This window comes from Neomonachus schauinslandi, chromosome 7 (assembly GCF_002201575.2).
Source record: "Neomonachus schauinslandi chromosome 7, ASM220157v2, whole genome shotgun sequence".
In the NCBI taxonomy this organism is placed as follows: Eukaryota; Metazoa; Chordata; class Mammalia; order Carnivora; family Phocidae; genus Neomonachus; species Neomonachus schauinslandi.
Genome location: NC_058409.1, coordinates 82132599 through 82156340, shown reverse-complemented (window position 1 = coordinate 82156340; position 23742 = coordinate 82132599). Strand labels below are relative to the sequence as shown.

At 34.3% G+C, this 23742-nt stretch overlaps 1 protein-coding gene across 1 annotated transcript in view; it reads right to left on the bottom strand.

The window, feature by feature from the left end:
• The window catches only part of FER (FER tyrosine kinase), a 427159-nt gene that overhangs the window by 301344 nt on the left and 102073 nt on the right, over positions 1-23742 (bottom strand). Inside the window, exon 10 of the mRNA XM_021701487.2 lies at positions 12643-12832. Within this exon, the coding sequence (XP_021557162.1) occupies positions 12643-12832 (190 nt within the window). The remainder of the gene's footprint in view (positions 1-12642; positions 12833-23742) is intronic.

Genomic DNA, 23742 nt, shown 5'->3' with positions numbered 1-23742 from the left:
CCTTTGTGGGATAAGAACAATGTTCTGGCTCCACGAAGACTGTATTTAATTGGAAAAAAGAAAAGAAAAAGGAACACAAACCATTTAAACTAGCAGAGTTTCAGTAGTTTCTGACTATTTGGAACACCTAAGATTCTACTGACTCTTAGATTAATGAAACATCTCAAAAAACAACTAAAGCTTTTCTTACCAACTGGATCCCATTTGACTCTGCCTGACCTTCTACCTCTACCAGTCCAGTTCTTGGTCCTTTGGCCACTGAAACCTACCACCCTTTATAATCTATACCCTACTTTACTTCAATTACCTCCCAAATTACCTGCCTACCCCACATCTCCTTGCACTTGCTGAGCCCATTTGTTTCCCCCTATAGCCCTCTCCCATTCCTGGCTATACTACAGAAGTCAATTCTCCTTCCCCAAATTTCAAGACCTTTTCCTTACCCTTCTCCTCTATTCGTTTTTCCACATACTTCTCTCAATCAAAATTTCTTCTGAAAAGGGAAGAGCCAGGTTTAGGCAAAATTGTGAAATAGACTCAATTCATCTTCATCAATTTCTAACTTTGCTTTCCAACACCACACCCCGCTCAGGAGGCTGCTGATCTGTGTTAGAATTGCCAAGCTTGCACTACTTACTCTTAGAGTGACTCGTACTTTCTTCAGCTCTCCTAAGCCCCTGATTGGAGGTACCTATTAATATCTCACAAAGCTTGGGCGCCTGGGTGGCTCAGTTGGTTAAGCAACTGCCTTTGGCTCAGGTCATGATCCTGGAGTCCCGGGATCGAGTTCCACGTCGGGCTCCCTGCTCAGCAGGGAGGCTGCCTCTCTCTCTGACCCTCCCCCCCTCATGCTCTCTATCTCATTCTCTCTCTCAAATAAATAAATAAAATCTTTTAAAAAAAAAATCTCACAAAGCTTAATATGTTACTTTCCCAAGAGGCACTCAGAATTTAAAAGAACTGTTTAAGGCAACATCCTTTGCGCAATAGTCCTCAAACTTTTTTCAACCCAAGAGACCTGAAAGACACTACACTTTTCTCAGCAAATGTTATAGTTAACCATGGCTTGTTAGGAAAAGAGAAAGAAAGGGAGGGAGGTATAAAGTCCAAGAAAAAATATCATTATATGGGAAGGTAATGGGTGACAGACAGATAAAAGGATGGTCTGTGTAATTTAAAAAGCACCCCCCCTTCCACATAATTCTGAAAAGACCGCCATAAGCAGCCCAACATACAGATAAAAGCTAACACACACATACAGAGTTGAGCATGCTTTCATACTGATCCCATGCTAAATTAGAATGAATTTTTTCTGAAAATTTTAGGTGGAGTACAAGATGCATAAAGGATGGTATAAATATCAAAAGTGTACAGTTTATGAACTTTTCCCAGATTGAAAAGATTCCTGTAACCAGAACATATATGAAAAACAAGTCATGTTTGTACTCCAGAAGTCTGCTGTGTGCCATTTAGTCACTACCCCCATCCCAAGGTGTAACCACTGTCAAGGGTAACCACTATCCTAACTTCTAATATCATTGATTAGCTTGGCCTCTTTTTGAATTCCATATAAATGGAATCACAAAATATGTAATGTCTGGTATCGTTCACTCAACATTGTTTGTAAGATTCATCCATACTGCTGTATGTAGTTATAATATATTCATTCTCATTACTACAGAATATTCCAACTGGTAAATATTCTATAATTTATCTATTCTACTGTTGACATTTGGCAGTTTTCAGTTTGGGGCTAATATAGTGTGCTCCTGTGAATATTCTTGTACATGTCTTTTGGGAAGTATATGTATTCATTTCTATTGAATCTATGCCCAGGAGTGGAGGTACTCGGATAAAGGGTGCGCACATGTCTGTCTTTAGTAGGTAGTGCCAAACAGTTTTCCAAAGTGGTCGTATCACTACACTAAGTATCTGAACCACTAAGATATTTTTGAGAACCAAGTGCATCCTGGCCCTGCTTAAATGGCACAAAATACTAAATTTTTTACTTTGTCTATCTAAAAGTGATAAATATACTAGTTGAGGCTATTTCTCTGCATTCTTTCCTTCTCATCAGTGTTATAAAGACTTTATTACTTTCTAAAACATATTCTGGAATGATCTGCCCCTCTACATTAACTGAGTAGGTGTTTGGTTTGGTTTGGTGCTTATATACTAGAATAAGTAGAGACAGAGCCCACCTTTTACTAAATACTGGAATCTAACCACTGATGGTTTCATTTTGCAACATCAGGCATATTGAAGAGAAGTTTATTGAGCTTCTCTCTTTGCCAGGTACTGTGTTAAACACCAGCATCTCTATATTATTATAAGAGAAAATAATTTTAAGAGATGAGGTATTTATAATAACAGCATAAATGAAGCCAGGGCATTTTCACTCTCAATGCTATAATCTACTGGCCTCTCAGACACTCGCCTTCATTTACTGAGGTCTTTGCAAGTGCCTTATGATTTAAAAAATTATAGGAGAAATGGAAAAATTGTATTCATTTATAAATAGAAAATTTTCACAGTTTTTTAAGATTTATTTATTTTGAGGGAGAGAGTGCACACCTGTGAGTGAGTGGGGAGAAGGGTAGAGGGAGAGAATCCTTCAAACAGACTCCCTGCTGAGCGTGGAGCCTGAGATGGGGCTCCCTCATCCCACCACCCAGATCATGACATAAGCTGAAATCAAGAGTCAGATGCTCAACTGACTAAGCCACCAAGGCACCGCAGAAATTTTTAGCAATTTTATTACTCACAATTATTATGACAAATTAGCCATGTAACTAAATATCTTTTTTCTCCAGGTAATTAAATTTTCTTGTCTTCTCAAACAAAGTATCTGCATTAACCTACATTTTAATAGTCCGAAATCTGTTACTGTTTTTTTAATTTTTAATTAACATAGAATGAATGCCAGTTGATAGTGTGTCCACCAGTTAACAGTTAATCTGGGGGGAAATACATAGGAAGAAAATCTAGTGTGTGAATAATAATGAAATTGTTGATAAATTTAAATGTTTTATTACATTTAACCTTTTTGTGTGTGAACTTGCATAACTCAACTTCTCTGCTTTCATTTTTCATCTTTATCTTGACTGGTATTCCAGGATTCCCAATTTCCTTGGAAATGTAGATTTAGGAGTCATCATTTGTTGTTTAAAGAATGACAGAAGGGGGGAAAAAAGCCCACAGATACTTGATTACAAAGAAAGGATTGAAAACCAAGGGCTGAGGGCTAAAGCCTGAGCAATGTTAATGGTCGATTTCATCATAGCACTTAACTCTGATGTTTTCTTGTTAATCAGCTGTTTATTGCCATTTTCTGCCTGCTAAATGTAGATCTATGAGTGCAGAGACTTAGTCTATTATCCCCAATGTCTCTGAACATGATGCATAATATTCATAGAAGTTGGTTAATTGTGTTTAATAGGCAGAGGAGGGAAGAGGAAATATGGGGACAAAGGTGGAAGAGACAGGAGAGAAAGAGAAATGCTGAAGACAGAGGAAAGAAAAGGAATAAAAACCAAATGCATACTAAGTACCCTCCTAACTTTGTCTGAAGCTCTATAACAAGCCTCTGCCCTTGCATTCATTCATTTAGTCCTGATAATGATCCTATGAGGTGCATATTACTAACCACATTTTACAGATGAAGAAACTGAGGTTGGGGGGAGGGGAGGTAAAAATTCACCTAAAGGCAAATAAACTCAGAATGATTTCACTCAAATTCCCAGTTTTCTCCACCCTGCCCTGCTGCTACAAAGAGAGCCTTTAAATAATACTGAGAGAAAAGGACAAAAGGAGTATGAAGAAAACCAGATTTCAACTGATAAGAGTGAATAGTAGTATTGCATAAATTTGCAAGAAGAGTTATTTTTAAAAAGTTAATATGAGTATTAAAACTGTTAATTGAATTTTCCATAACTGCAAACTTAAAAGAAAAATGTTATTTCAGGAATGAACAAATAATCATAAAACAGAATGGCATTTAGGGATTTTTTTTCTTTCATCCACATTAAACTATAAAAGAAAACTGGCATTAAAATGTGATTATAAGTGATATTTTTATAAAAATTGCTTGTGCTCAAGTTTAAACACAAACTTCAATGGTGTAGGAGAAGAAAAAAGTGAGCTTCAAGTACTTAAAGTAATAACACTAAAATTTTTCTTCAAAAAATGGAGGTGGTCAACCCTACTGATGTCACCAATATGTAAGTCAAAAGTTAGTAACATGAGACTTCATTTAAAAAATATTTTGTAATCTACTGTGGACAAAAGACAACAATACTTTCAGATCCCAAACAAGTTTATCATCTAAAAATGAACAGCCTACATTTTTAAAAGAAAAGATTTGTGCTTAATGAAAAATAATATCAAGACTAAGGAATAAAGACTAGCAGAGAAATAAGCACACAAATTAAATCATCACTTCTGGGATAATCAAATAATCAAGTATCAGCTATTAAAAAGAACAGTGATTTGCTAAGTGGCAAAGACTATTCTAAATGCTTTGAATGTGTAAACTTAACCATTTCTCACAATGAACCCAAGAGTAGATAAAGCTGTAATTCCCATTTTACACATTGGGAAATGAGGGCGGGAAAAGCCCCTAACACCACACACTTACTAAGTGATGGAGCAGGGATACAAACCCAAGCAGCCTGGCTCTGCAGCTGGAGAGCTCTCTATAGTGACGGTTCTGTTGCAATCACGCAGTAGTCATTATCTCGAAATTTTGTCACCCTGTTAAAATATCACTGCCATCATTCTTTATAAAGTGAGAAATATTTGATAGAAACTAACTTTAACATTTCAACTATTTTTTAAAACCTGAGTGGCATCAATTATAACCTGCCAAAAGATATTTTGAAATTCTGAACCTATTCATTTCCTCTATAATCATTTGCTCAGTGTATATCTAGGTACCGCTAGGCACCTAAATTTTTTGAAATGTTTAACACATGGATACTTTATAAAAGTCAAAATGCAGTCAACTTTCCATTAATTATTTTTTTTAATATTTTATTTATTTATTTGGCAGAGAGAGACAGCTAGAGAGGGAACACAAGCAGCGGGAGTGGGAGAGGGAGAGAGAAGCAGGCTCCCTGCTGAGCAGGGAGCCCGATGTGGGGCTTTTAAGATCTACTCTCTTAGCAAATTTCAAATACATACTAGAGTATTACTAACTGTAGTCACCATGCTGTACATTATATACCCAGGACTTACGTATTTTGTAACTGGAAGTTTGTACCTTTTGACCACCTTCACCCATTTGCCCACTTCCCAACCCGGTCTCTGGGAACCACCAATCTGTTCTCTATAACTATGAGCTCTTTTTTTTTTAAGATTCCACAGATACCATACTGTATTCGTCTTTCTCTGTCTTACTTATTTCATTTAGCATATAATTCCTCAAGGTCTACCCATGTCATCACAAATGGAAAGATTTCATTCTCTCTTATGAGGAACAATATTCCATTGTATATATATACCACATCTTTATATTTAATCCACTGATGGACACCTAGGTTGTTTCCATATCTTGGCTGTTATAAACAATGCTGCTACGAACATGGGTCTTTTCAGGTTAGTATTTTTGTTTTCTTCAGATGACTACCCAGAAATGGAATTGCTGGATTATATGGTAGTTCTATTTTTAATGTTTTGAGAAACCTCCATGTTGTTTTCCATAGTGGCTGCACCAGTTTGCATTCCCACCAACAGTGCCCAAGGGTTCCCTTTCCTCCACTTCCTCACCAACACTTGTTCTTTCTTGTCTTTGTAATAATAGCCATTCTAACAGGCATGAGGTTTTGATTGGCATTTCATTCTGGTTCTTTTGATTGGCATTTCCCTGATCATTAGTGATGTTAAGGAACCTTGACTTGAGTCATCTGGAAAAGCCAACAAGGCTTTTGTAACCTAATCATAATCCTCTCTTAACTTCTTTGTTTATATATTAGAAATTTATAAACTAAATAAACATAAAGCATAACATATAGTTATAAATATACTTCAGGTATCAGATCCTAGGATAATTTAGTGATATTAACAGCTTACAAAGCCACTGAAAGTTCAGCATGATAAAATTCATGCCATAGGAAAGCTAGAAGAAAAATTTATTAATCTACAAAACTGATATATTAATTCAATATTAATATAATAGTTAACATCTATAACACATTGTTATCAGGTTTAAAAACTTTTAAACTATTTTGAGAGTAAAATCTAAACCTATAAAGCTGCACAAAACCTTCTAAAATGTGTTTCACACATAAACTCCTTTTATACACATAGTAGTATTATAAGGATTTTACCAAAGCTGTCTTTATAATAACAAAAGGTTGAAAACCACGTAAATATGTCACTCCTTTGCTCAGAATCTTCAGTGGTTTCTAATTTCTCTAACAGTTAGCATCAAAGTCTTAACAGTAATCTCCCTGACTATATGATCTAAATGCCTATTACTTCTCTGACCCCATCTCGTATTTATTCTCTCTCACTCTCTTCTGGAATATTCTCATTTCAAGCAGTCTCAACATTTGCTCCCTTAGTTCTTTCAGATCTCTGTATAAATGCCACTTTATCAGTGAAGACTTACTTGACAACCCTATATATAAAAACACCTCCCATCACCCTTTTTCTTCCATCTTGATTTATTTTTCTCCAAAGAACTTACCACCACTTGACATATATATAACTGTATGTTTAATATTTAATATATTTACCATTTAACATATATATTTAACTGTTTGTCTGTTTGTACCCACAGAGTGAAAGGTCCGGGAGAACAGAAAAAATTATGTTTATTTTGTGCACTACTACATCCCCCAAATCTAAAATGATACCATGACACCTGACAATAAATATTTGTTCACTGAACAAATGGGAAAAAAAGGAAGTAACTGTATATGCATTATAATGAAATTATACCTAAAACATATTAAGTTAAAAAGTAAGGTACAGAACAATATTGTTGTATGCACTACCATTTGTGTAAGAGCAGGAGGCATATAATGAACATTTATGTTTTTATCTGCATACAATGCTTCTGGAAGGTTACCTCTGAGGTAGGAAATGGGGAGACTAAGAAAGGGACACATAGACTCCAGTATTTGTACATGTACTACCTATCCAGAGAAATTAATTAAGGTTTTGCCTTTATAAATAAGAAATACATAAGATAATCCTGCAGAAAAATCGACAATCTATACTTAATTCAGTGAGTACTAATTAATTTACATGGGAACTAAGGGGTATTATTAGAAAAAACGGAAATGAAATCTTATGTGTTTCAATAATATATCACACACATTATCTCATGTCAGAGTCATAAAAATCCTGTCAGGCAAGGTGGATATATATTCATTCCTTCTTTCTACAGAAAGGAAAACTCAGAAAGATTAAGGAACCTGACTATGATTACAAAGCAGAGGCAAAACTCAGTTCCAGTGTCCCGATTTTTTGTCTGGTACTTTTCTCAATGTACTTGATGAGCAAGGCTTCAAATTAACATTGATCTTATGTATTGAAAGAAAGAAGGTGTACCTGAAGATGGAAAGAGATAAAGCTTCAATGATGTGTCAATCTCAATTGATATCAGTCCATTTTAGAGTTCAACTATAAAATTGAAAATCCATCAGACACTTCTATAAAATGGACTACTACTGAGTCATAATGACAGACAATAGTCAACAAACCAGGTATTTTGTTGGTTGCAAATATAACAAAACAGGATTTTATTGATAGTGCTGCTCAACTAAGCAGAACTTAATAAGATTTTCAAAGATAAATATATGTCACACATTAATCTAGCAAAAGAGTTTAAAAATGTGCAATTTCAGAAACATCAAAGTAAAGGCAATTATCTTACAGAATAGCTAACCATATTTAAAAAGTAAGAAATCATTATAAAGAGCCATCAATTCTAGATATATCTGACATAGAAGAAAGAATCTTTCAACAAAAATTATTATACTTGGTGCTCAGCACATGCTATTATAAAGTAAAACAACTATATTACTCTGGAGTGAAAAGGAAGTCCAATTCAACAGATACTGATTGAAAACTTATCTTCTTACAACTAGACAACTATAAACAAACATGAAGGAAAGTGATGCTAATTAGTTAATTTCAAAAATAGGAAAATCAATGTTACTCAGGGATTAGAAAATTCTGGTATTTCCATCATTATCCAAGGACAGCCAACAAAGAGTGCATCTTCCTAATAAGCTCCAAAAGGCAGGTTCTTCTGCCCTGCAGAGCTAGAATTAAAGAATAAAATAAAATAATCCTTGGGTTTATAGAACATTTAAACAACTCAAAATGCCTTTAAAATTATCAGCACATTTAATCTGCAAACAACCCAATCTGATAAGAAAGATTCATCTTCCAATTCAGTATTTCCCAAAGTATGTTCCATTGCACTGTGGTCCCTTCAAGACACTCTTTGAAAAGGAAATGGATCAATATTTTCAGAGACACTGCATTCCATGAGATATTTCCCCTCCTAGGCATTGGATATGAAAAGTTTAGAAAATTCCAGCAGTCAGTACAAAGGTTTCTTTTGTCTTAACCCAGCATGTCCCAGATTCTGGAACTCATTTCCCCTCAGAACACTTTGAGGACACCAAATTCTTTTGATTTTCTACTAGCTCACTGGCAACCTTAGTCTCCTACTAGATCCTCCTCTTCTAGACCACCTAACTTGAAGTTCCCCAGAGTTCAGTCCTTGTTTCTCTTTTCCTCTCTATCCTCTCTCACTTGGTGACCACCTATAGTCAAATGATTTGAAATACCATCTGATACCTACGACTCAAATTTCTATCTCCAGTCCAAATCATACTCCTGAACTCGTGGCCCAAATACCAAATTTTGACAAAGACTTATTTTTTTAGAAAGACAAACTGAAGTCTTGCTCTTTCTTTTCAAAGCTGCTCTACATATAATCTTTCCACTCAAAACAATTTCGTTCCTCTAGTTCTCCTGCTAAAAATGTTAAAATCATCCTTGACTATTCTCTCTCATACCTCACATTTAATCCATAGGAAATCTCCTGTGGTCAACCTTCAAAATATATCCAGAAGCAAAACACTTCTTGCTACTTCCCCTGCTATGACCATCCTTGCTCAAACTGTAATCTTCCATAATGTGGGTTATTGCAATAATCTCATTCTTCCATCCTTGTTCCCCTTAAGTAATTCTCCACATAGTTGCCACAGTAATCCATTTAAATAAAAAGTCAAAGCATATCATTCCTCTGTTACTACTCTCCAACCCAGTGGCTCCCCACTTTACTCAGAGAAAAGCCATAATCCTTAATTATGGTCCACCAAGATCTGTTCTCTAATACTTCTCCAATCTCATTTCCTACAGTCTCATCTTCCCCTCTACTCAGACTTCCTTAACCACACCTTGATTAGTCCAACATGCTCCTGCACTATAGCCTTTGCAACAGGTGCACCCTCTAACTGAAATGCTCTTTCCCCAGAAATTAAGGGATTTAGTAGCTCCTTGTTACCAGTCTTTGTTCAAATGTCAACTTCCCAATGATGCTTATCCTGACTTGGATTTAAATTGTGTCCCAGCCTCTAGACACCCAACCCTCCCTCTACCCTGCTCTGATTCTATTCCTTGGCATTTACCATCTTCTAATATAATATATAATTTACTACTTTTTCATTAACTGCCACTCACCACAGATTGTAATCTCTGAGAGGTTTTTTTTTTTATTAGTTTTATTCACTGACGTATCTCAATCATCTAGAAATGTGCTTGACACATAGTAGGTGCTCAATAAATATTTCTTGAATGAATAAATGAAACATACTTATGCCCAGACAATAGAGAATTACTGTGTAATTTTTAATATTCATCATTTTCTCCTTGATATTTTGACCAAAATTAGACGTAGGTTTAAAAAACACAACATTAGGAGGATGACTTCTCCTGATAGAGATGATTATATTATCTGTCTCCACAATTTTTTTTAGATTTCTATAAATTAATAGATGGCCTTTCATTCTTACTGAATTATATAGTCAAAATAAACATCAATGCACCTAAGAACCTGACTACACAACCCTAACTCTGATTACACATTTGAATCACCTTAAAATTTTATAAGAACATAATAAAATAAAATTTAAAAAAAAAAAGAATCTATGGCCCATCTTAGTGATACAGTTCCTTAAGGCACTCTTCCACAAAAGCATTCACCACTGAAGAGTAAGAGTGCTGATTAACACTGCCATTAATTAGGATCACAGAAAATAGTTAACTGTTTCTCTTATTCTTAAATAATATTTAGGTCAAGTTTTCATGATTTTCAATGATATTATAATTTAATTTTTAGTTCTTCCAATTCTGACACATTCAACTAAATTTGCCTTGTAGAAATTTTTTAGACACTTATAAGGATGGAATTTATAAAAAAGAAATACCAATGGAACTACTTAAGTTAATTTCAGGCTTTTCTTGTAATGCTATTCATAAAACAATCCTTAAATAGTCATTTGCGAAAAAACTATTTAAAGCTTTAATATTTTTACTGATTTTTAATAAATTAAAAAGTAATATTCTTATTAATTGAAAAGACTGAATTAGGCAAAAATTTCACTGATATATGTGAGAGTATTTTAAGTTTTAAAAACACTGTATGGCAAGTATTTTTACTTGTTTTATAAAACATGCTGTAAAATCTCATTAATTGACATCAATTTGGGGAATGCCCTATTGATTTATAAAATGCTATTTTATTACTTTAAACTACATATATTATGGCATTCCATTGTAAATTCCTTAAAGACTGACTAAAGGCATTGCCTCAATGAATAGATAAGATATATTTATAATTAACATTTCAACTATTTAAAATAAATTGAATAAAATGAAGTATGTGACATCACTCTAAAAATTTCCAAAGTGTTATTCACCATCATGTAATAATGGGTACAAGAGAAAGTCTAAAAGTGCCCGAAAGCAGTCTGTTCTCATAAGCTGTACTATACAGTCTCTCTGAAACATTATTTATTCATTTGTTGAAAAAGTTTTTCTTCAATGATTATGAAAGATAAAACTGCAAATGATCACAAGTCTTTAATGAAATAAGAACTGATGAACTGTTATATTTTAACTTTCAAATTCTAGTTTTTAGTCATAGTTACCAAATGAGGATATGCTGTCATCTAGTGACTTGAGTATCTTGTTTTGTCATAATAATAATGACAATAGGGGTCATCTGCACACAAAATTAATTAAAATAAACTAGACAGCCAGTTCTAAAACTGTCTGCCACTGAATCAAGCTATGAAGTAACCAATTCCACACCCACATGGAGACAAGGAAGTATTGTAAACTACACTCGGGGTAGAAAAGATTTACTAGCTAAGGTTTTTAAAACCCAAGTAAAAGAATAAACTTCAGAATTCCTCTGAAAAAATGCATATACCAGATAGTTATCAAGAATCAAGAAAGGGCCCATGGTACATATAGGAAAATCCTTATTATCTGGTAGGACAGAAAAGGAGTAATTTAAATCCTTCATATTCATTTCCACATTTATCACATTTTCAAATACTGCCTTTTTTTCCTATGGAGACATCTGAATACGTTTAACAATCAAATTGTACTATTTAGAACCACATAAGCTAAAAATGACTAAAATATCAGCTATAGCATCATTAACTATGATAGTTCTATTTATGGACTACATTCAGCTACTCACAGAAAAAGCCAAGGACAGAGCTCAGGCTTTTTTAACCTTGGCACTACTGATATCTTGGGTAGAATACTTTTTTGTTGGGAGTGTGAAGGCAGGGGCTGTCCTGTGCATTATAGGATGCTTAGAAGCATCAGTGGCTCAGTGGCCTCTACCCATCAGATACTACTATAGTACCCACCAAATGTAACAACCAAAAATATCTGGAGATATTGCCAGATGTCCCCTGGAGGGCAAAACTGCCGCCTTGGTGAGAACCACCAACTTCAGATGGAAGGAAGGAAGGAAAAAGGGAAAGAAGGGAGGGGGAAGGAGAAAGGGTAGGGAAAGGGAAGGGGAAGTATTTATACTAGGCATTCTTAAACAGCTAATGAAACTATATAAAATGAAGTTGAATTTCTAGTTGGTGAATTTGAATGTGTTTATTACAGTTTAAGAATATTCATAAGAAAAAATCTATTTTTAAACAAAATCAAACATTTGTAATATCAAACAATAAACACATCATCAATCTCAGGTAAGTAAGATTCTACTGTTCTTAAGAAGAAAATAATAATAAATAGCTTTCTCCTTATTTCTTACTTCTATCTTAAGAATAACACCCTACCTTCCTGCTGTCTCCCAGCAATAAAAATATTGCAGTCTTTCATTCAATTTTGAAAGAAAGAGAAGAGCTTTTTCCTCTGACTCTACAGAGGAAAGACTCTTCACTCAGGAACCAGGTGGTTCCTGAAGTGTTCTCCAGGTGACCTGAGGTGACTGACAAGTCTACTTTGCATTTACAGACAAGTTTAATAGGACCTGCATATTAACAAGCGTAATAATTTGTCACAGCAAAAGAATTAATTTTTGTTTTCACTTATTATCTAGATACTACTCTTTTAAGTTTCTCTTTTGATTACTTTTTGGCTTACCATAGATGTAACTGATCGTGCATCTTCTTCATAATTTACTACTGGAGGTGGCTCTTTCCCATCATTTTCTTGTACTTTTTCCTCTAGTAATTCTTTCTGTGCTATAAACTTTGCCTCAGTGCATCTCAGCTGCTGGACTGACTGTTTCAGCTCTTCAAGTGTCTGTTTTTGACTTAGCAGAAGCACAATACTGAAAGAGAACATATTAAACATAAATTATTTCAACTTCTTTAAGAAATAAGATTTTAAAGGAAACTACATAGGTATATTATGCTTCTATTTCATTTTCATCTTTGTAACACTTCTTCAGAATCATTAGAATTGTAAAACTAAATGGCTTTCAAGTCATCACAAAAGTTACTAAATGTTAGCATTAACAAAATGGAAGAAAAAAAAAACAAAATGGAAGAAAATACTTGGAAGCAAAAACCAAATTCAGGATGCTTTCAAATATAGTATAATCCTATGGCATTCATTTTATTCTACAGCTAAGCCATCTACCTCACAGAGTACAGACACTTAGACTGAGAAGTGTGGAACCTAAAATGAAGTAACATGACTGAAGCAGAATCTCAATTTATTTCAAATTTCAAATGGAATATAGTTGAAGTCAGATTTGTGCCTCGGGAAAGATAAATCAAATCAAGGTGACAACCTGGGACAAAGCTGTGTTTATATTACAAGGGGTATGTTTTTAGAGTTGGTGAAAACTGTTCTAAGGACTGAGGCCTGAGCTGTCATTGAGGAAATGAGCACAGCACAAGTCCCCAGATCTTTCCAATACCACCACTACAAAGATAATTGACTTCATGTTTTCTTCTTTAGAGAACTACATAGGCCACACGTCGCCTTATTGTGACCTTTTACCCCCCGAAATCTGCCCTAAAGGGAATTTCAAACTAATTCAACCACATTAAAGCTACAAGAAAACAGGTAGTGGTGGCAAGGAATACCTTCTGGAAACACTTCATACATGGTATATTAATATATTAAAGAACTGTGCCATGTACCATTGAAAATAGGTTATTAATATGTAAGCAACAATAGATTGTCAATAGGGGAAAATTTCAAAACTGGAGAATAAGATCAGAAAATGTTACCTCCTTAAATTGGAACTTACACGGATTAATATTAATGGAATAAGTAATCATAGGCAGAAGGAATGCCCACTAAGAGAGACTTGTTTATAAATATGATGCTGACCAATATTTTGAAAACTCAATTCCAATCAAATTGAGCAGGGTACAACTTCAGTGAATGAAAGCTATAATCTCCTCACTATACTGCAATGAGTTTCAGGTGAGTATCCTAACAAAAAGAGAACTCAGGTAGAGAACTGAGTGAAATTTGGGAAAAATAGAACTAATGAGTAAGATTATTTTTACCAGAAACCTAGCAATGTTCAAAAGACAAACCCCTCTAACCAGTGGAGTTCACAGCAAAAGTAATGAAGAAGGATATATACCAAACTGTCAGAGCTCATTAATACTCCCCAAGTAAAATCATCATGGCATAACGGAAAGAGTGTAATTATACTGAATGAGAACAGATTCAACTTAATGACTTAATCATGTTGTTTTTCTCATCTTCAGTTTTAGCACTGGAAAAATTGATAATATACCAAATTGTCAGGGTTGTTCTGAATACAATGAGATAATACTTGAAAAACTGTTAGCACGGTACCTACCATAAAGTAAGAATTCAGTAAAGAGCAATGATCATTTATATCACCATCACTCAACAATCTGTGACCTGTGTTCTAAATCCACACAGATTTCCCGATAAATTCATGCTGGTCTGCATAGTAGATAGTGAGCCTTTTTTCATAATAAATTGGTTATGTATTTTTTCTCTGTGAATCTCTTCAGAGAAAGTTGATTTCTAAAACAACCGCTTTTGTGACCATAAATTCATGAGGACTGGGTTCTAGAAAAGATTACACCCATATGAACCTAAAGCTTCTTGAGGGTTCCTTCTTTGCATCTCCTAGCTACCAAAAGAATCACATAACAAGAGGATAAGGAACAACTTAAAATGTACAAGATATGATGGTAAAAACACATAATCATGTACATCTGTAGGATAAGTCCAAAAAGAGGGTGAATGATTTCACCAATGTGGACCAATTAATAGGGAAGTATACTTGAAAACACTAACACTCTAAAACCATTACTGCTACCATTAGCTTTTTGCAAATAGATTTCATAAATAGGGAAAAATGCAAAATAAAATAATAATGATAATCAAAAGAATGAAAATAAACTACAAACTTAAAATATGGAATGACAAATAAGGAACAACAATTACAAAAAAGTAAATATTAACTGAACAGCTGAACAAAATTCAAAGAAATACATTAATAGGAGTGAAACACATACATTTTGTTATCTCTTCAACTGTATAGCAGATGACTACATCCTTCTCCCCAGAACCTGTGCCTATGTTATCTTACATAGCAAAGGGAGTTTTAGAAGTTAAGGACACTGGAATGGGGAAGTTATTTTAGAAGATCTAGGTGAGTGCAATATTCATAGGCACCTGATAAGAGGAAAGTAAAAGGGATGATGTTAGAGAAGGCAATGTGACAAGAAAAAAAGGGAAGAAAGTCATTTGATGTGGGGCCAAGAGCCAAGACATGAGGAAAGTCTCTAGAAGCTGGAAAAACAGAAAAAGTAGGTTCCCCCCAAGAGCCTCCAGAAGAAATTAGCATCATCAATAACTTGCTTTTAGGGCCATAAGATTCATTTCCAACATCTGATTTCCAGAAATATATGCGAATAAATTGGTGTTGTTTTAAGCTACCAAGTCTGTGGCAATTTGTTATAGCAGGAAAAGAAATGATACCTATTGTTGGTCCATTTTAAATGGCAAAACTAGAAGGACTGTTATATGGCTGTGCAGTAGTCAGTAACAAATAGAATATAGACTTAGGAGAAAAATATTAAAGAGTTAGAAGTATTACTCAACCAGGAAAAAAAAAGAGACTGTGTTACATGAAGGATGTGAATAAATTAGTTTTAGCTTCATTAAATACTAAACAAATTTTTTGAAGGATTAAACCATTATAGGAAGTTAGAATTAAAAAAAAAAAACTTAAATAGAAATACCAGACAATCTAGTAATTCCACTTCTGGGTATTTACCCAAAGAAAACAAAAACACTAATACGAAAAGATATCTGCATCCCTATGTTCACTGCAGCATTATTTACAACAGTCAAGATAAGGATGCAACCTAAGTGCCCATCAATAATGAATGGATAAAGATGATGTGGTATGGTGTGTTGTGATACAGATTATTCACATATATAAAATATAAATATATTTAAATATATAATACAAATCCACATAATGAAATATTACTCAGCCATAAAAAAAGAATGAAACCTTGCCACTTGTGACAATATGGATGGACCTAGAGGGTCTTATGCTAAGTAAATAAGTCAGACAGAGAAAAACAAATACCATATGATTTCACTTATATGTACTCTAAAAAACAAAACAGAAACAAACTCATAAACTGGTGGTTGCCAGAGGAGAGGGGTAGGGGGATGGGCAAAATATGGAAAGGGAATTAAGAGGTACAAACTTCTGGTTATAAAACAAATCAGTCACAAAGATGTAAAGTCAGCATAGGAAATATTAATCAATAATATTATAATAATTTTGCTGGTGACAGTAACTAGATATGTCATAGTGATCATTTGTAATATACACAAATGTCAAATCATTATGTTGTACACACAAAACTAATATAATATTGTATACCAACTATAGTTCAATAAAATAATAAATTAATAAAAGATTTTTGTCATATGTAGTTTAGAGAAAAAGCTCTATTTTTATTTTTTTTAAAGATTTTATTTATTTGAGGGAGAGAGAGAGAGTGGGGGAGGGGCAGAAGGAGAGGGAGAAGCAGGCTCCCCACTGAGCAGGGAGCCCAACTCAAGGCTCAATCCCAGGACCCTAAGATCATGACCTGAGCCAAAGGCAGATGTTTAACCAACTGAGCCACCTAGGCTCCCCGAAAAAGCTCTATTTTTAATCATGACTTCTCATGACATTTACAATCTCTATATTACTACTATTTCACCTTTATTTTACTCTGGATAATAAATGGGGTCTTACAAAATGATCAACATAAAGAAGAAAAGTATTTTCAACAAATGGTGCTGGCACAAGTGGACATCCAAATGCAAAAAAATGAATAAAAAAACTTTATACCATTCATAAAAATTAACTCAAAAGCAATCACAGACCTAAATGCAAAACATAAACTATAAAACTCCTAGAGAATACATAGGAGAAAACCTAGATGACCTTGGGTATGGTGACAGCTTTTTAGATATAACACTAAAGGCACAATCTTTGAAAGAAATATTTGATAAACTGGACTGTACTGAAATTAAAAACTTTTGCTCTCTGAAAGACAATGTCAAGAGAAGAATAAGATAAGCCATACACTGGGAGAAAACATTTGAAAAACATGCATCTGATAAAGGACTGTTATCCAAAACATACAAAGATCTCTTAAATGTCAACAATAAGAAAAACAACCTGATTTAAAAATTGTCAAAGACCTTAACAGACATTTCATCAAAGGAGATATACTGATGGAAAATAAGTACATGAAAAGATGCCCCATATCATATGTCTTCAGTGAAATGCAAATTAAAACAACAATGAGATACCACTACACACTTATGAGATGGCCAAACCCCAGAACACTGACAACATCAAATGCTGACAAGGATGTGGAGCAACAGGAACTCTCATTCATTGCTGGTGGGAATACAAAATGATGCAGCCACTTTAAAAGACAGTTTGGCAATTACTTACAAAAAAACTAAAGATACTCTTACCATAAGATCAAGCAATCACACTCCTTAGTATTTGGTCAAAGGAATTGAAAGCTTATGTCCACACAAAAGCCTGCACACAGATGTTTATATAACAGCTTTATTCATAATTGCCAAAACTTGGAAGCAACCAAGATGTCCTTTAGGAGGTGAATGGATAAATAAACTGTGGTTTATCCAGACAATGGAATATTATTCAGTCCTCAAATGAGCTACCAAGCCACAAAAAGACATGGAGGAAACTTAACTGCATATTATTAAGTGAAAGAAACCAATGTGAAAAGGCTACCGCATGTCTGATTCTAAATACATGACATTCTGGAAAAGGCAAAGCTATGGAGACAGTAAGATCAGCAGCTGACAACAGTTGAAGATGGGGGCTGGAGGATAAATAACTGGAGATTTATTTATTTGAGAGAGAGAGAGTGCATGTGCATGAGCAGGAGCCGGGTGCAGAGGGAGAGAGAGAACCTCAAGCACATTCCCTGCTGAGCAGGGAGCCTGACATGGTACTCAATCCCAGGACTCTGAGATCATGACCTGAGCCAAAATCGAGAGTCAGCCACTTAACCGACTGAGCCACCCAGGCGCCCCTAGAATGAAATGTAATTTAAACTAAGGACTTTGAGTGATAATGATGTGTCATTGTAAGTTCATCAACTGTAACAAATGTTAACACTCTGGTGGGGGATATTGATAATGGGGGGGATATGCATGTGTCGGGGCAGGGGTATATGGAAAATCTCTGAACCTTCCCCTCAATTTTGCTGTGAAACTTAAACTATTCTAAAAAATAAAGTCTTAATATAAAAAAAAAGAGGTATCTGTACACATTTATGAGAATGGCTCAAATAAAATATGGTGACCACACCAAATCCTGGCAAGGATGAGGAGAAACTGATCACTCATGCATTGCTGGTAGGAAACTTCATGGTTATCCCAGAGAAATTAAAACATGTTCACACAAAAACCCTTACATGAATGTTTGAAGCATCTTTATTTGTAATAGCCAAAAAATGGAAACCAGATGTTCTTCAAAGGGTGAATGATGAGACCAAATATCCATTCTGTTATGGGTTAAATTGTATCCTCTAAAAAGATAAGTTCAAATCCTAACCCTAAGAACGTCAGAATGTGACCTTATTTGGAGATGGGGTTGTTGCAGATGTAATTAATTAAGATGAGGTCATACTGGAGTGGATGGGCTTTTAATTTCTATGAGTCGTGCGTGTCCTTGTAAGAAGAAACTCTGTATACTGAGAAGAGTATCCAGAACACTGTACAAAGAGATTGAAGTGATGCCTCTATAAACCAAGGAATGCCTAGGTTTGCCAGCCATTAGAGAAGTTAGAAGGGAGGCATGGAACAGATTCTCCCTCAGAGCCATCAGAAGAAACCAGCCTGCCACTTCATTTCAGACTTTTGGTCTCCAGAACTATGAGAAAATAAATTCATTTTTTAAGCCACCAGGTTTGCAGTACTTTGTTATGACTGTCCTAGGAAACTAACACCACACCATGGAATACTACTTAACAATAAAAAGGAATGAAAGTACCTGGATGGATTACAATGAATGTAAAAAGCCAATCTCAAGAGATTGCATACAGTGTGATTCCATTTACATAACATTCTTGAAAAGACAAAATTGTAGAAATGGAGAACATATTAACACTTGCCAGGGGTTAGGAAAAGGGTGTGAGATAGAAGGCAGTGTAGCTATAAAAATACAACATGAGGGACCCTTGCAATGATGGAAATGTTCTGTACCATTATTGTGTCAATGTCAATATCTGGATTATAATATTATATCATAGTTCTGCAAGATGCTACCACTGCGGAGAACTGAGTATAGGGTACATGGGACCTCTCTGTCTTGATTCTTACAACTATATGTCAATCTATAATTGTCTGAAAATAAAAAATTTAATTAAAAATACATATCACTGCTGCTGCATCACACTTCCTCTGGTGAGATGAGGTTTTTTAATCTCATATGCCTTGGGTTCCTAAATACTCTGTTTTAGGGATAGCCTTTTTTATTCTCCTTCAGGAGTTCTAAATATCTATTGTAACTGTATCATATTGGCAATCACTTAGTCATTCTGAGACACTATCCTAATACCAGGAATTAGGTTAAAATATACATTTCCTGGTTTTTAGTTTGGTGGTTTTGAAGAACAATGAGATTTGCTGGGGAGGTATATGTCCTGTTGTATAGCTCTAGTCCTACCTTTTTTTAATCAACATGTCTAATCATGAAATTAATGAGCAACATTAGCTTCTAACAATTAATTTCACTGAGTTTAATGTATAATGATATAATTTCACATAATTAACATCTTGCTTTTGTTTAATAGTTACTTTTTTAAAAGTATTGCTATAATCACTATACCACATACCATACAATTATTTTTATGCTTATAATACCATAGAGCAAACAAGCTATACATACTACAGTAAGAAGAAAATTATAGAAAATAAATGATTGTATAACATAAGATATATATGAAGCTATAAATAAATTTAAAACATGGGGCCCCTGGGTGGCTCAGTTGGTTAAGGGTCTGCCTTTGGCTCAGGTCATGATCTCAGGGTCCTGGGATCAAGCCCCGCATCGGGCTCCCTGCTCGGCGGGGAGCCTGCTTCTCCCTCTCCCACTCCCCCTGCTTGTGTTCCTTCTCTAGCTGTGTCTCTCTCTGTCAAATAAGTAAATAAAAATCTTTAAAAAAATAAATAAATAAATTTAAAACATGGATGGGATCAGGACCATTGCATGTGCAACTTACTTCCTATTACTGACTACTCTTTCCATGCATTTTTCACATGGAGGCGTCCTTCACATCTAGCAAGAAATGCCACTTTCTGTGAGACCCCTGACTACCTATCTTAAGTAGGTGCTCCTCTATTATTCTTCTATCTGACCTCCTTATTTTATAGCATTTATCACAATTGTTAATTTCTTATTTGTATTAGCCTACTCCACGGAAGTGTAAGCTTCATGAGACATGGGACAAAATATATCTTACCTTTCATTGTATTCACAGCACCTAACAGACATGTAATAAATATTATTGAATGAATTCCCTACTTAGGCAGGACATTTTTTTTTGGCAACACACATAATTTTTAAATCCTAAGACAAAAATAAAAGGTCCCTGAATTTGCAGACTAAAACAATACCCTAGACGGCTCAAGTCTTACCTTAACTATAAGCTAGCTGTGACATTTTGCAAGTCTCTTAAAATTTGGGGGCCTCAGATGTCACATAATTTGAAAGACAAGGAGGTTGGATCAAATGAGCTCTTAAGATTCTGCATGGCTCTAAGAGTTTTGATTTTATAACATATATTTTTAAGTATTAGGTGATAATGGCACAAAACAACACAAAATTGAATAATCATTCACTTTTTGAAAGTCAAGCCAAGCATTAAAACCAATAGTAACATTACTTGCTCTTCATGCCATTGAGTCATAAATAACATGCTTGGCGTACTGAATGTGGGTCACATTCATTATGTAGATGAAGAGTCAAAGATTTGAGTCAAGAAAATATAGCAAAAAATCAAAGAATCTCACAATTTCTAGATTAAGATAACACTTAAAGATTGTCTCCTCCAACAACGTATAGTCAGACATGCTAGTGAGAGGGTCAGGCATCTAATGGTCTTTCTTTATACCCACTAAATTTTAAAACAGGAGTCATTTATAATGTATGCATTTACAAATGCATTTATGATCTCCTGATCATAAATCAGGAGAAGATTGATATTATTGCCATTTGAATAAATATGCTTTAGAAGTAATGAGTAAAGTTATGTATACTAGAGTGACACTCTGTGTTGTATTAAAATTATACCATTTCAAGTGGTTGATTTTATTCCTTTTACTCTATTTTTTTTTAAATATAATTCTACAACAGCTACATTTCAGTTGAGACCTGCATCATTTATGTAAGTTAAAACTCAACTCGTTAGTTTGAATTTAATGTCACATAAAAACCATTCTTTAAGTTTATTTTTCACTTTAGATTATTCAATTATAGGAATCAAAGCTATCAAGTGATTTCTTACATAATTTATTTTTTCCCTGTTACTATAAAATGTTTTAGAGCCATTTATGTTAAACTCAAATTTAAAGGTTTTAACTTTAGCTCCTTATTATGTTGTATTTCAACAGAACCACTAATGCTTTCTGTTAGGTAAAAATTCAGCATAATTGCAGTAATTTAAGAGTGTAGATATCTAACTTATAGGATACTTTTAGCATTTGTTAAGAACTGTAGTGCTGTTTTATTGTTTTATTATTCCAATTAACAGTATATGAAGCTAAAAAAGTATTGTCCAGTAAAAAAACTGTAAATCTATTTCTAAAACTAGATTAAAATTGCTTTCAATTATATAAGTGTATTTAAATATGTATGTAGATTTATACACATACATACACCAAAAAAGGAAATGTTTATGAATTATTAAGAAACTGAAAAGCACAAACATTTTCAGTAGAAAATAATTTCAGGTTATTTGTTTAGCAAAATATTTTAACATATAAGTCAAAGACAAACTTCAACCCTACTAATAGCTAAATTAATGAGATTTCACAATTACTGCTTAGTTATATAAATGTACTTAACATTTTCAAGATTACGCCATGAAGCTAACAATAAAAACATCATAATAACAAAGGGTTAACAGAATTTGGGTTAAACAGGACTCATCCCCTGAACTGCTTGACACACTTATCCCTTTTAACTGACTCTCATAAGAACACTTAAAATAATAAGATCAAGCTGTGATTAAAAAGACATATGCTGTGGAGTCAGGAACTCATGCATTTTTTTACCACTGACTAGGTATGTAATTGTAATTTTTTAAAATTCTCTAAGTCACACAGGTAAAATACAGGCAAATACACAAAAGGCATAGTGAAGATTAACATTCAATGTGGTAATATATATAAAACATCCAGATAACATGTGGAACAGAATAAGAACTCAATAAATGTTATTTCCCACATATCGACCACCCTTTAAGCCCCCCTCCTATATCCCCATTCTCATTTCCTGATAAATATAAATAGGTGTAGGAGAGTGGGTCACATCCATTATGTAGATGAAGAGTCAAAGATTTGAGTCAAGAAAATATACCAAAAAATCAAAGAATCTCACAATTTCTAGATTAAGATAACACTTAAAGATTGTCTCCTCCAACAACGTATAGTCAGACATGCTAGTGAGAGGGTCAGGCATCTAATGGTCTTTCTTTATACCCACTAAATTTTAAAACAGGAGTCATTTATAATGTATGCATTTACAAAACTGTAAAAAGTAAAACTACTTGGTCATCTGTAAACATGTGAAGAAATTATTCCCAAACACAGAAAAGCAAAATATAATTATTTTTTTGAATTTCATATGTTCAATGGTTGATAAATTTAATTTTATGATCCAAATAGAATCTTCTGTTGATGCAATACTGAAATTTTCCAGATTTATTAAGGGAATGCCCAGAGCAACTCAAATTTTCCTGTTCTCATCTTTAAAAAGCTCATAGATTCCAATATAATATTTAACGCCAAGTTATAATAAGGAGTCATAGTATAAGTGGGAGAGGTAGGCCTCTAATATTTTGAGCTGTGTAATAGAATAGATGGTGTTGCCATTCACTGAAATAAGGAATACTAAGAATGAACTAGGTTGAATTGGGTTAAGCTGTATTGAGATTTTTAATTCAGTCTTAGACATGGGAAATTTAGGGTACTTCTAAGACATCCAAGCAGTCATGTCAAGTAGGCAATTGACCACATGGCCATTGAGTTCAGAGGGAAAATCTGAGCAAGAGTAACAAATGTGGGTCATCTTCAGGAAACCACCTAGAGAGAGAATACAGAGAGGGGAATAATAAAGCCTAGGGCCATTCCTCAAATAACTCCAAAATGGATTGGCTGAGGGGAGGAGAATGAGTTTATAAAGGAGTAGCCAGAAAGACAGGCAAAAGATCTGGTCCCAAATACCAAGGGAAAAGAAGAAACATGTAGTCAACAAAATCAGATACTGAGAGGAGGTCACGTAAGATACTTGTTAAATTTAGCAATGTATAGGTCATTGGAGATCTTACAGATACCTATTCCAATGGTGATGGGGCAGAAGCTAGATATATGTGGGTTGAGAACTAAGTGGGAGTTGAACAAATGAGCAAGCATAATTACTCTTAGCACAAGTATGACTAAAAAAACAGAAGACAAAGG